Genomic DNA, 14,296 nt, shown 5'->3' on the forward strand with positions numbered 1-14,296 from the left:
GGGGGACCTGGTGTCCTGGAAAAGGTACATCTCCTTAGCTCTGTGGACACTCTGTTCTTTCAAGCCCGCCGGGCACCGTCCGCAGCCTCCGGCTTCTGGGGTCGGCTGTCACAGTCCCACACTCCAGGCTAAATGGCTCTTCCACAGGAGCTTCCCCACTCCCTTGTGCCCACTGGTAATCCTTTGGCTGCGTGCTTGTGGAGAACAGATGCGCCTTGAAGAGAGAGCAAGGGGAAACCACTTCGAGAAGACTTGGCGTTCTGCTGAGCAAACCGTCCTAAAGACACAGGCTTCTCCTGGGAGAGAGATGGGTGACTGCTCCGTCACACTTCTGGCCACTCTACTGTCTCCTCCAGCGTGGCCCTCTTGAGGCCCCTCCCTGACCTTCCAGTGCTGTTGGGAGAGCTACGAGAGGCTGAGGCTAGCCGGGGAGCCTGATGGTCAGAATCTTCAGGAATGCAGGGTGGAAGCCTGAGCCAGGCTTGCAGAACTTGAGGCCAAGAGCTTGGTGTGCCGGCACATAGGCCCAACTGAACATCATCCCTGACCTCAGATCTGACCTCCCACTGTCTCTTCTTCTTGGGATAGCTATCTCTTAAGAATTGGTGTCTTGGAAACCCAAGCCTAGGACTGCCTACCTGAACGGGCCCAGAGATAGCAGTCTGGGTAGGCAGCTCAGCCCTCTCGGGGACGAAGCTGGTTCTTTGGCGTCACTGTAGGAGGCCCAGAGAGCAACATGTATGGGCAACACTGCCCTGAACCACAGCCTCTGGGCTTGCCAAGTTTTCTGATCAACTGTTCCCACATGGCCCAAATAGCTTGCATCCCTCTACCAAAGCTCCTCCAAGACCCAAGAGCGTTTCCTGGGCAAGAGGAGAGCAGGGGCTTCTTGGCTTCTCTCGTGAGCTGGGACTGGAGCTCCTTGGGAACTGCTAGGTGCAGTTTCACACTCAGCCTCTTTGCCAGCAACCCACCCACCTCCGCAATTCCATCTTGTAGGTAGAGTCTTGATTGGGTTTTGTTGTTGGTTGTTGTTATAATGAAATGCACAAGGCAGGGTAACTTTATAAAGAGAGAAGCGTATTTAATTAACCATGTTGGAGGTGGAATGGCCACATAGTGATGCAAGGGTTCTGGAAAAGCGCATCTCCCGGCCCCTTGCTGCTTCACCACAGAGCATCACATGCAAGAAGCATGGAACCTGTTTGTCTGTCTGTCTAGTCTCTCCTATAAAACTACCGAGGCTTATTCAGAGGGCTCCCCACACTATTGTCTGAACCTAAGTACCTCCCAAAGGCCCCACCCCTAATTCAGTTTCCACTTTCTTCACGCCATTAACTCACAGCTTTGAGGATTGAACTCCTGTGTGGGTTTGTGGGGACAGACCACACACAAACCATAGCACAGCTGCACGGTGCTCTCACGCCAGGGGAAGGGCTGGATTGTTGGGGATGAGGGTCTCTGTAGACTAGACCCTCTGCCCACAAGACTGGGGTCTGCTCTAGTGTTCCGTAAGCAGGGCTCCAGCCATTGCCCTGTACTGAGACCCTCTGTTCCATGGTGTCCTGGGCACGAACATACAGCATAATTATTTTCCTCCCACTGATAGAAGCATAGACAATCCACCTAGGCTCTGTGGTATTTGGTAAGTAGGTCTGTCCTGAATTGGTTTCACTGGTTTTATCTGGAGGCTCTGGGCAAAGGGAAGCCTTGCTTCATTCTCTAGAAGGGATCTAGAAAATAGCGTCCTCTCTCTGGGTGGAAACAGTTGTGGGGGAGAATGGCCTCAGGACCCCTCCCCTGCCTCTGTTCCCTTCTTTCTGGAGGAGATGGGAATTAGGACTGGAATCCCCGGGACCACAGGACCCCCTGGTCCTGATGTGGGGAGCACGGCTGGAGAAACCTGTTGAACTTTTACCCCGTGGTCCTCTGGGCTGGATGCTGAGGTTCTGGAGTACCCTGGGGGGAAGTAACCTGGAGAACCCGGAGTAAGCAGAGGGAAGCCACCCCTCTGCAGCCTCAGAGACAGGATGATGTGACAGGGCTTGGGGGACTCAGGAGGGAACCTGGAAATTTCCAGGCCTTGAATGGGGACAGCTGAGGTTAGGAGTCCACCTTCCACCCCAGCATAGCTACCCGGCTATCACCCCTGGCCTGTGTGATGTGTGTTGGAAGGCGCTTTTTTTCTAAGCCTGGTATGTGCCCTCAGATCCAAGTGGAAGGTATGGAAAAGAGAGCCACCAGAAGAGGCCTTGTCAGAGCCCAAAGGGGGTGAAGAAATAAACCCCCAAAGCAAGGGCAGGGCCTGGACAGAGGCAGGGAGCTGGGAACACACAGTGTTCTGCTGGGTATGCTTGACTCAGGCCTCACCAGCTAAGTGCTCTGCCGTTTGCTGGCAAGTTGGTCTTTATAACATCTTGCTTGTGAGATGAAGCAGTCAGGAGCAGGAAGTGATGAGTGGTTGTGTCTAACTGGGGTCCTGTGTTGCTTTTGGGGGCTTTTTGGCTTTAGTTGCATTTTTTTTTATCCATCCCATTCTCTACATATCCATCCATGCTTCTATCCATCTACTGCTTCGTCCTTCTGTCCTTCCACTGACTCACCTGCCCACTCCACCACCCACCCACCCACTCATGTATCCATCCATCAGTCCATCTCCCCACACATCTATCTCTTCATCCACCCATCCACCCACTCATGTATCCATCCATCAGTCCATCTCTCCACACATCCATCTCTTCATCCACCCATCCACCCACTCATGTATCCATCCATCAGTCCATCTCCCCACACATCCATCTCTTCATCCACTCATCCACCCACTCATGTATCCATCCATCAGTCTATCTCCCCACACATCCATCTCTTCATCCACCCATCCACCCACTCATGTATCCATCCATCAGTCCATCTCCCCACACATCCATCTCTTCATCCACCCATCCACCCACTCATGTATCCATCCATCAGTCCATCTCCCCACACATTCATCTCTTCATCCACTCATCCACCCACCCACAGATCAACCTGTCCACCGACTGAGCAGCTGTATCCTACTTAAATCTGTCCCACACTCTGGTGTCAAATTTAGAGGTCACAACTTGTGCCTCAAGCCAGGCCCAGCTGCCCGCCCTCAATAAGCCCAGTAAAAGAGACAAATTAGGGGCTGGAGAGACGGCTCAGAGGTTAAGAGCACTGACTGCTCTTCCAGAGGTCCTGAGGTCAGTTCCCAGCAACTACACGGTGGCTCACTACCATCTGTAATGAGAGCTGGTGCCTTCTTCTGGCGTGCAGGCCAACAGGCAGGCAGAACACTATATACATAGTAAATAAATGAATCTCTCAAAAAGAGAAAGAGAGAGAAATTAAATGTAGAAAGCAAAACAAAAAAACAAAAACAAAAACAAAAAACCGGAGATTTATTCAATGTGATCACATTGGGAAGAGAGACAAGAGACCAGTGAGCCTTTCTACCCTGTCCTAAGTCTGTCTTTGGGGTCCTGACCTGAGATTGAAGTTTAAATAGAGGGTCAAGGACATGTACATCTAAGCAGTCCCAGACAAGGTGTGGCCCCGCCCACCACTGACCAGTCACTACCTGGGCTTCAGTCTCATCCTGTATGACGGTGTGATGAGTTGATAGAGCTGTGTAAAATCTCTTTCTGGGAGGCAAGTTCTCCCTCCTCTGGCAACCTTTCCTTCTCTCAGCGTGAGATTCCTGGGGGGAAAATTCCACTTCTTTGGGGTCCTTTTGTTTCTGTTGTCTGATAGATCGACAGATATGTCTCTTTAGAATGTCTTCGTTTCTACGGGGCCAGTTACAAGTCTGCGATGTGGTAGAGGGAAGGAGTGTAAAGCTAGAGAGGCATGGCCCTTGTCCTGTTTCTGATCTGTGTAACACTGGACAGGTCACCTGACCACTCAGCCTTAGTTTACCTGTCTCAGCAAGGAGGACTGTAGTAACCACCTCGTGGAGGTTAATGTGATAAACAAACATATATGAACCAAGTAGCTCAGAGAGATTTGCAGTGGGAATTGGTTCTTGGTGAGGGCAAAGAGTGGGAAAAGGGCAACTCAGGTGCCAGCACTGGGGGTGTGGAGCAGCCCGCAGACCCAGGCAGCAGATCAGGGAGATGCCAGAGACACTTGAGTGAGGGTGCCTAGACCACGGGCATAGTTGTGGGTCAGTTCCAGAATGGCAGGGGGCTTGCAGCTGGGCCTTGGGGTCTCTGGGATGGGACCCAAGGTGCTGAGAAAGGAAACCCATCTATTCTCTTCAAGCAAAGGAGAGTTGGGATTGAAGATAAATGGCGCTGGAGGGTCAGCGGGCACGGCGGAAAAGTTACAAGCTATGGCTTCGACTACCAGAGTTAGAAAGAGCTTTATTAGAAAGAAACCAGGCCTGGAGAGACAGACAGATGGCGGGAGCAGAGCAGAGAGGAAACAGAAAGAGGAGCGCAGAGAGAGAGCGTGGGGGTCCGTGTGGACTTTTAAGGCGGGGGCGCAGTCGTCCCTGTCCCCTTGATGCGTAAGACGTTAGACCCGGAAGAGTGAGAGCAGGATCCTAACAGGGATGGAATTTAATTTGGGGTGATTTCTGGTAGCAGGAGAGGGTAGATAGAAAGGAGGGGCCAAAGGTCTGAGGATCATGTGGCTGTCCTTATGGTCCAGGCAGGAGACAGTGGCAACCTGAACTACCGTGGTAACAGTGTGCTGGAGAGAGTGAGTTTGCCTTGTGGCTTGTTTCTTCATTCACTCTTATGTCTATGGAGTGTCTCCTCTGGCCAAGCCTGAATCCAGATGCTGGTGAATTAGTGCTGACCATGCCGATGACTCTGGAAGCCATTAGTTAGCCTGGTCACGTCTATGCCCTGGGGTCTCTATAAGGCGGCCAGCAAGATAGGGCAAGACTCAGGTCAGCCTGAGGTCACAGGACAATTGTCCTCATGTATACAAATCAATCAGTCCCTCAAGGGCTAAGTATTGGAGAAGGCAGAACTGCCTGCATCTCCAGAGAGCTGTGTGCTGGTGCAGCTAGCCCTGAGGATGTGGGGTATGGAGAATTCCAGATTGAGCTTCTGGGATCTTTGTGGAAAGAAGGCGATATTTTTAGGGCTTGGTAACACACACACACACCACACATGCTGACACACTCATTCACCCACTCTGCCCACAGACGTGCTCTCAGTAGATTCTCATGGCTACTATTTCTGGCCCAGTGTTCTGGATTTCTGCTTCTTCAAGGAGCCTTGAGTCAGCAGTTCTGAGCTGCTTTGCCTGGCTTCTGCTGCACTGCTCACAAGGGGGAAGCGGGGTGGGGGTGGAGGTGGGGGCAGGGATGGGGGGCCCAGGGGGCAGGGCGGGAGGGGTCAGCAGTGTGCCAGGCTGTGTTGATGGCTGGTGAGGCTTGAAAAGGAATCGACCCCAGAGTGAACAGGCTGCCACCTCTTTGCTCTCATTGGAGGCTTGAGGCTTCTGGATTTGCTATTTGAATGCTATCAGGGAGGCCTTTCTATCCTGAGTGGCTTCCCCACAGCCCCTAAGAATTCCCTATCCTGGAGATGGCAGGTGACCACGCTGAGCCCGTTTTTCCAGTCTGACTGAGGAAACCAGCCTCGATTCCATTCTGGCAGTATCCACGCTCATCTCTGTTTACACCCTAATGTTCTCCTTAAAAGGCCTTTTATTCCCTGTACAAAGTAGACTCGGAGAGCAGGAGGCCTAAGTGCCGGAGGAACTCAGAGAATCCACACAGTCAAAGCAGACATATTAAAACTCTCTTAGGAACCCAGACCTTCTTAGCGTGCCTATGAAATTTTCCTTTCTTTCTATAAAAGGCTACCAAGGAGAAAGATGGCCAGCCCTGGTTGTGGTTTTGGTTCTAGACAGAAGCAATCACCTGGCCCAGGTGAGTCCATGGCATAGAAAGCAGCTTGATTTTATTTCTAATTAGGAACCCGGACTTTGGAGGGTGGGGCTTTCCTGAGCCGAAAGCCTGTCTTGGGTCCCCATGTTCATTTTTGTTTATGATCAGATCCATGAAGTGAGTTCTAGGAAGGGTGCCTGGCAAAGCCTGAAGAAAATGGTTACCTGAAAGAAGCTATTTAAAATGAAGCCCCTGAAAGAATCCAGATTTTCCCCTCAGTAGTTGGGGAAATGTTTGAGACTTTGTTTGAAAAAGGAAATGAATGAACTGTGACTCAGTTTAACGAACTGTAGAGCAGTGGTTCTCAACCTTCCAACGCCGAGACCCTTTCATACAGTTCCTCACAGTGTGGTGACCCCCGACCAGATAATTATTTTGTTGCTACTTCATAACTGTAATTTTGCTACTGTTATGAATCGGAATGTAAACACCCGATGTGCAGGATATGTGATATGGGACCCCTAGGAGAGGGTGACCCACAGGTTGAGAACGGCTGCTGTAGATTTTGATGGAGCCCGTCTGTTAGTGCATACAGCAGATGAGGAATTCGGACCACACTTTTATGCTGGTTTCAGAGCTGCGTATCCCTGACTTTATCCTGACTTTTGCTGCACGTGTAGGTCCTTGTCCATAAACGGTTTCCCGGAAGTCTCGTGGTTCTTCCGTGCTTCTGTCTTCTCTCTGAAGTCAGGTCATCACCCTAGGCAGCGTCCCCTCTTCCCACTGAGACCTGCTTGTGCAAATTGCTGTTTCAAAGGACACTGGTAGACTCTGAATCTTTTGCTAGGATTTCTCTCATGTTCTTCATGACACCGTGTCTCTTGTGCCGGGCTGTGGCTCTGCCTTGTGGTCAGTGGCATTGAGCGTCTCCCTGACAGTCAGCAAGAGGCTAACTGGAAAGACAGTGATTGAGAAGTGACCATGTCTATTAGAGGCTTTGAAGACAAAAAGGTGGTCCTGGTGGTGCCCTTTGCTTCTCCGTATGTAACCTTGTTGCCGTGGAGACATGCTGGAGCGACTGGTCAATCATCACACCTTGTTGCCATGGAGACATGGCAGGTGGGGCTCTAGTCAAACATCACACCTTGTTGCCATGGAGACATGGCAGGATGGAGCAACTAGACCTGGGAAACCTAGGACTCCCTAGGAAACTTCCTAGTTTTCTGATGCTGGTTTCCAGGTGTAGCTCCTGGTGTGCCTGCTGAATACTGAGTTGGTGGTAGACGATTGTAGAAGTCAGCGTCCACTGTATCCATTCAGGCCCCCAGCAGTGGACTTAGGAGAGAGTGTGTCAGCAATGTCAATAACAAGAAAAGCTGTTCACCCGTGGAATGATTTTTTTTGTTACCATTTAAATGTTTTATTTATTTGTTGCCCTGTGTCTGTGTGTGTGGCGTACATGCATGCGTTGTGCGCGCACGCGTGTTCCTATGTGTGTGGGCACATGTGTATGCAGGTGCACACGCACCCAGCCTTGTGGGTGGTTTGGAGGCTGATCCTCAGTTCCTCTCCACCTTATGTACTGACACTGAGACTCTGAATGAATGAACCAGGAGCTCGCCATTTTGGCTAGTCTGTTACATGTTGCGGGTTGGATTAATAGAAACGGAACCTTGCCTAGTTCTTTAGCTGTATTTACCTCCTTCGCATTCTCCCCTGGGCTGTTCTGCGATTTGACCGACTTTCCTTCCCCACGTGCTTGGGTGATTAGCTGCTCAGGGGTCCACAGCATTGCCGGGTAAGGAATGATGTTATGGCAGCTGTTGTCTTCCTTGAAACCTGAAACCAGGTAGGACACTTAGGCTTGTTTTTGGAGTACCAGAGGTACTTCAAACATTCTTTAAAAAAATGTTTGAGACAGGGTCTCATGTAGTCCAGGCTGGCCTTGAACTTGAAGCGTGGACGAAGGCAATGTTGAATTCCTGATCCTCACTCCGCTACCGTACCTGAGTGCTATAATGATAGGCACTAGCTACCATGCCTGGCTTAACTGTCTTTTTTTTTTTTTTTTTTAACTATTTATTTCAGGTGTGGTGGTGCACACCTTTAATCCCAGCATTTGGGAGGCAGAGGCAGGTGGCTTCTCTGAGTTTGAGGCCAGCCTGGTCTACAAAGCAAGTTCTAAGACAGCCAGGGCTACACAGAGAAACCCTGTCTTGAAAACACACCACACACACACACACACAGAGACACACACACACATTTATATATATGTGTGTGAGTCTGCCTGAGTCTGTGTGTACCACGTGTGTACAGGAGCCCAGAGAAGCCAGTAGAGAACACCAGAGTTCCTGGAACTGGAGTTACAGTTGGTTGTGAGCTGCCGTGTGGGTGCTGGGAACCAAACCCCAGTCTCCCACACAAATGGGAGGCTCACCAAGTCATCTCTGTAGCCCTTAACGGGTCCCAGATCCTTGCTCCCCTCTGGAATGTGAAGCCTGGACCCCATGGTTCATCTTGTGGTTAAAAGGGCTTTGCGAGGCTTGCTGCCAGTTAGTGACATGAGAATAAATGATCTGAGTCACCAGGCACCGGCCAGGCCCGTGACATTATAGGGGTGTTAATATACAGTTGATTGCTAATTATGTTAGAAATGATGGAGGCATTTCCCGGTTTATCCGGCTCTCTAGACTCTCTTGGGACATCAGTAGGCTAGGGGGCAGTGGAGCTGACCTGTGTGGGCTTGGCCTATCTTCAGGGCCTTGGACTGTGCATGTGTACAAGGCTCAGAGACCTGCAGAAGGGCTGTTTGGGTCGGGTCTTATCAGGGTTGTGCTTGAGAGTGGTGGGCACCATTGATGTGTCCTAGAGAGGGCATGCTCTGCTGTTTCTCAGAGGGAGGCCAGGGCGGAGACTGGACCAGTGTCAGGGTGGGAAGGATGGGAGGAGGAGCTAGCATGTGAAAGTCAGGAGAGCAGGGTACTAAGAGTCACCGGTGTGGATTTTCTGGATAACTGAAGGTACAAGAAAGGCCTAGGGACTCCACTGCAGCCTCAGCTTTGGCCAGAGCCTAGCAAGGGCCTCGGTGCATGTTTGAATAAACGAGGGGACAGGTTATTGGGATGCTGTCTGTGGCATTTTAATACTTCTCGGTAAATCTTGGTGAATTTCCTACCGTGCAAATATACACAGATCTGTGATTTGACCTTGTATGATTTCGGGGAGATGAGGGAGGTAGGAAGGGGAACAGGAGTGGAGTATGGAGTCACAGCCATTGAGGGAACTGGACCTGGGTACCGCCTGTGTGTCTCCAGGGCCTCTGGATGCCAATGTCCCGTCATCGTAGACTGCTGCTGTTCGGAGTTTCCTTGGTATGAATGCAGGTTTTTTTTTTTTTTTTTTTTTTTTCGAGACAGGGTTTCTCTGTGTAGCTTTGAGCCTTTCCTGGAACTCACTTTGGAGACCAGGCTGGCCTCGAACTCACAGGGATCCGCCTGGCTCTGCCTCCCGAGTGCTGGGATTAAGGCGTGCTCCACCACCGCCTGGCTTCCATCAGCGCATCTTAAGCAGCATGTCTTAGCCTGGGCTGCTGTAAGAGAAGCAGCACAGACTCAAGGGGGAACAGCTAACATCTTTTTCTCGTAGTCCAGGGGGCTGGGCATCCCTCATCAGGTGTGCACATGAGCAAAGTCTTTGAGGCTTTGTCTGGCAGAACAGATAGTCATCTTCTTGCGGTATTTTCATGGGAGTGTAGGAGATGACACGACTCTTCTCCTTTCTATAAGGGCACTAATCTCATTATGAGGGGACCCGTAATGATGTTGTCTAACCCTTATCACCTGCCATAGGCCCTTCCTCTGAATTCCAGTACATCAGGGATTAGGGCCTCCACAGGAATTTCAGGAGACACTTGGAGGCCATCGCACAGCCCTTTCCCTCCCCCATTCCTTCAGCTTGGCATTTTCTGTGAGCTAAATTACCAAAGAATCGAGCTTGGTCCAAATTGCGGGCATGGTCAGCATCAGAAATTAACTGTTGGTTTGTCTGAGTGTCTCTTCAATAGGGAATCTCACACAGCAGTGGTTTGGCTGTCATTAACTTTAGAGGTGCCCGGCGCTCTCTGTTTCTACCATGGTTTGGGGGTACAGCTTTAATATCAGCGAGGTGATAGTATCCACTATATAATATGTCACTATATTGTAACTGTGTGGTTGTTGGGATTCTGAATAGAAGCACTTGGCTGCAATGATGCCTTGTTATTGTAATGGTATTCTACTCAGGGAACATGGTCCTTAGAGAGGAGGACCTGGGCCCAAGCGTGTATGGATTTTATTTAGCTTCATTTCTCCAAAGTCCTCCAGAGTATTGTGTTCATTTTTTTCTGTGTCAGCTGGGACCTGCAGGCTGAGTGCTTAGGTATGGGCTCAAGTGCAGACAGCCAATGAGGGGAAAAAGCAGGATTTGAACTCGGGGGTCGTTTCAAAGCCTTCACTTTTGGCAGAAACCGGCTACTTTCCAAGGGTAAAGGCATTCTGGCAGCCCTGTGACCCCAAATGTCATGCGCACACCAGGTTCTGGTTGTGGCTTTGCCACACAGCTCTGGGAGTCCCAGCACACCAGTCACAGACAAGGAGTGGCGAAGGGCAGAGTTCATCTATGTGGCTGTGCTGGGAAGAGCAGGTAAAGGGTTCCGTGACTCCAAGAACGGGTAGTGGACAGAAGAGGAGGGCTGTCTTTGCCTCACTGAGAGAGCAAATCCTGGCCAGGCCAAGAGGCCATTATCTCAGTTCTGCTTCTGCCCGAGGGTCTGAAGAAGTTGCTGTCACTGGCATCCCTCGAGGGGGACAGTCTGGTTCCCATGAGGTGATTTCCTCCCCCTTTGAGAGGACAGTCTGGGCCCCCTGAGGTGGTTCTCTCATTCCTGACAAACCTCACCATTATGGACGATCTCCTCCTTTGGAAAGGGCTGTGTCCTGCAAGCCTCACCACGGTTTGGTGGCCCTTTGTCAGAAAGATGTTTACCACTCGGTCCAGAATCCAAGGCCACCGTGGAAGAGTGGTTCTAGAAGCAGAGCGTTAAAGAGGCAAAATAGAGCCATTGAGGGACAAATTGGGATTAGTGCAGGCTGGAGACGCCCCATTTTTCCCACATAGTGTGCAACCCAATGTTGTATGTCACACACCCAGGGAAAGAATCTACATTAGCATTGATGAATTTTTTTTTCTACACACTATAAGGTTCTTTTGGATCCCCAACTGCAGACAGAACCCAGAAGATTTTTTTTTTAAATATAAAGAACTCCCCCCAAGCCCCATGAATATGATTGGATAAATAAGTTGCAGGATCCTTGCTACCAGACGACACTCCCCTTGACAGTGAGTGATGGCCTCCCTGGGAGGTGCTGCCCGGCTGACAGTTACCTTCCCCACAAGACTGGCATCTTTGTTTGCCATTTCCATGTAAATACAGAGAGAAACCTCGGTGTTTCCTGGAGATTTAATGTCACCGATTCCTGGAAGCAATTTTGATGGTGTAGTGTTTTGACATGGCGAAGAAATATGCGCTCAGGAAACTCAGCTGGCCTCCAGCTCTGGAGCCTGTGGCAAGTAGCAAATTCTGTATGTGCTGACCTGTGCAGGCACCTTTAGCCACACTTTTAGAAAGCAGCCAGTATACTGGAGGGAATTGTAAAATGGGGTGAGTAGCTTTATCTTGATTTCATTGCGTGCGTTGATCGGTTTTACTTTCCTCTTATTATTTTCGGGCCATATGTACATATTTCTTATGCACTAACTGCCTTATAGGTAGAGGAATTGTGGGAAAAGTCTGATGAGTCTTTCCGCTTTCCCATAGGCAGTTGTGTCTAAAGTCAGTTGTAAATGTTCAGGGCTCAGAAAGCCATTGCATCGAAGGTAAGCCAGACTGGAGTGGCGGGGTCCCCAAACCACTGGCACTTACAGGACAGACAGAGAATGCCTTTCAAGTAGTCTCTGGTGAGAAGGGCCAGAGCTCAACTGTGAAAACATTCAGAGCCAGAGACAGAGACACCCGGCTGCTTCCTAGTAGGGAGATGGGGTCTGGCACTGGCTGTCCCGGCATCTAAGCCAGCCTGTGTTTTGGGGATCAGAGATGAGCCTTTATATGTCCCTCACTGCTACCTTTCCTCCCTGTTACGTGAGGGGCCTGACCCAGGAGCACAGCCTGCATGACACAGGGCTTGTCTCTGTAGAAAATTCTTCTCATGGTCAAAGACCAGACTGCAGACCCAGCCTCTGAAGGTGGCCCCATGCCTCTTTCTCTCCAGCTTGCCTCCACCTCTGCAGACTTTGTCAGACTAAGAAGGTATTCATGGAGGCCTGGTCTTGGTGAGCTGGGAGCTGGAGAGCGATGCCAGGTCGCTGCTCTGGGACAGACTGGTTCGTCCCCAGCTGTGCTATCTGAAGAAAGTTCAAGTGTGCGATCCTCAATTTCCACTGTTTTACTGGTTCCTGCAGCCCCTCCTCCAGTCTGGGGGAGGGAGGGAGAAGGGACCTGTCCCCAACTCTGTCTATGGCTAGACCACCTTGCCCCGCCCTCTGGGGGGCCTCAAGTTGCCAATGGGCAGCGCATTTACATCTCAAAGGACATACTACACTGGCAGACGGTCTGGGCTAGTCTAGGAGGCTGCAGCTTGGTGTGTGAGCAGAGGGAGGGTCTTTGCCTCCCCCCAGCGGTTTCCGGAGCCAATGTTGGAGCTTTGTGAAGATGCAGGCGTCTGGCCACTTGGTGGTGGTGACGTCATCAAGTCCCAACACACAGGCTGAGCTGGGGGCTTTAAGAGGAGAAGATCCTTTCGGACCACGCCAGTGCTTGGGCTCACACTGCCTCCTCTCAGGCAGTTCCACGCGCACCAGCCACGCTCACGCGTACACCTAGGCGCGCGCCCGCCAGCTCCACTTGCGCGTGCACACTTCCTCGGCGCTCGCCCCCTGGGCCGGCTCCGGCCTCGAGCCGCAGCTCCCAGTCGCCGCCACCACCACGGATGCCAGAAGCTGCTCCCATCTGCAGTGCAGCAGCCCCGGCCGCCCGCCGGCCCGCCCCGGGCTGGAGGAACCGCACCAGGACGCTGGCCCTGCCCGCGGCTAGCCTGCACGCCAGGGCTCAGCGAGGATGGGAGGGTCGCAGTCCCTGCAGCCAGCCCCAGCTAGTGACCTGAACCTGGAGGTTTCTGAGGCCATGTAAGTGCAGTGCTCTGCCGCTCGGAGCCCCCGGGGGGGAGGAGAGGCTGCCCGGCTTTGTTAGTGCTTCTCTCCCCCATGCGGTGCAGCGTGAAGCCTAGGCTGGCCTGGGAAGCCTTGCAAGGCTTTACCTGGCGGCGGCTGCTCGTAGTGTTTTGTGTCCTCGCTGGACTGAGTATCTTGCAGCCCCAGGATGCTGCCTGAAGCAGAAAGAGCCCCCTGGAATTCGGTTTGGGTTGTTCAGCAGCAGGGTGCACGGTGGGGGCTTCTGCGCTATCAGCATCTTTTCCTCTGCACCCCCACCCCCCCAACCCACACACACTGGTATTTCCTGCTCGGGACCGGAGGCATCAAGGAGAGCGGGCCTCCTCCTGGGAGGAGTATTGTGCATGCTGGCATCTTCCTACCCTGGTAGCAGTACTGGGTTAGCTATTGGCACGGCAGGACAGATTGGCATGGAGCTCAGAGTGCGCGTACCGCCGGTCGGTCTAGTCCAGGCATCATCACCCCGTACTCCGCTGCTGCTAACACCGAGGACAAGGCCGCTTGCTATTATTAGTAAAGACAGCCAAAGAGCCTTGTCATTGGTGGAGGCAGCGCCTGGCTATGCATCGATCCAGGAATCCGATCTTTTCTCTAACCCACAGGGCTCAGAAGTGGCCTTTATCCGGATGAGCGTCTATACAGCTGCTGTTTCTGTTATGGTAGTCTCCATTATGCACCCAGACTAGTTTGGAGGTCTGCCTGCCGGGTCATAATTCAGGAAGTAAGGCTGCAATCCAAAGTGGGTCTGCCAGTCCACTCCGAGGTCTGCCCCTCTTTTCCGAAGAGGAAAAGATTTCTGAAGGCTGGAGGGGTGGGGGTAGCAGAGCACCGTGAGTTCTGAGCATTTGATAGGTAGATTAAAAGGCAGCAGGGACTGGTCTGCGTGGTGGAGTAGGGTTTGGGCCTCATGGGAGGTGAGTGGGGGGAGGTTCCACCCTTCACTGGTCTTTGGGGAGACGCTGGACCCATGTGGTGATGTAATGCCGGGCTGAACCGCGTGGTTTTCCAGGCTCTGGCTTTTGAACAGCTAGTCTTTCTGAGGAGCAGGTGTTCAATCATCATTTGTCTTTATCCGTAACTCGAGAGTGCGGGGTCTTGGAGTGGAGGTGTATTGTGTTTGGGAGTTTTATGGTATGAACCCTGCGCCTCGCCGTCCTGTCCATTCAG

At 51.8% G+C, this 14,296-nt stretch overlaps 1 protein-coding gene across 17 annotated transcripts in view; it reads left to right on the forward strand.

The window, feature by feature from the left end:
* Tacc2 (transforming acidic coiled-coil containing protein 2) overlaps positions 1 to 14,296 on the forward strand; it is a 218,500-nt gene that overhangs the window by 131,569 nt on the left and 72,635 nt on the right. Inside the window, exon 1 of one of the 17 annotated variants that reach the window (XM_015995877.3) lies at positions 11,967 to 13,084. The exons of 14 other annotated variants lie outside the window; for them this stretch is intronic. In XM_015995877.3, the coding sequence (XP_015851363.1) occupies positions 13,017 to 13,084 (68 nt within the window). In that variant the 5' untranslated portion in view covers positions 11,967 to 13,016. Of the gene's footprint in view, positions 1 to 11,966; positions 13,085 to 14,296 lie in introns of those variants that run through there. 2 more of the 17 variants (XM_015995874.3, XM_015995876.3) reach the window with 2 other exon arrangements.

The sequence above is a fragment of the Peromyscus maniculatus genome, chromosome 1 (assembly GCF_049852395.1).
Source record: "Peromyscus maniculatus bairdii isolate BWxNUB_F1_BW_parent chromosome 1, HU_Pman_BW_mat_3.1, whole genome shotgun sequence".
Taxonomy (NCBI): domain Eukaryota; kingdom Metazoa; phylum Chordata; class Mammalia; order Rodentia; family Cricetidae; genus Peromyscus; species Peromyscus maniculatus.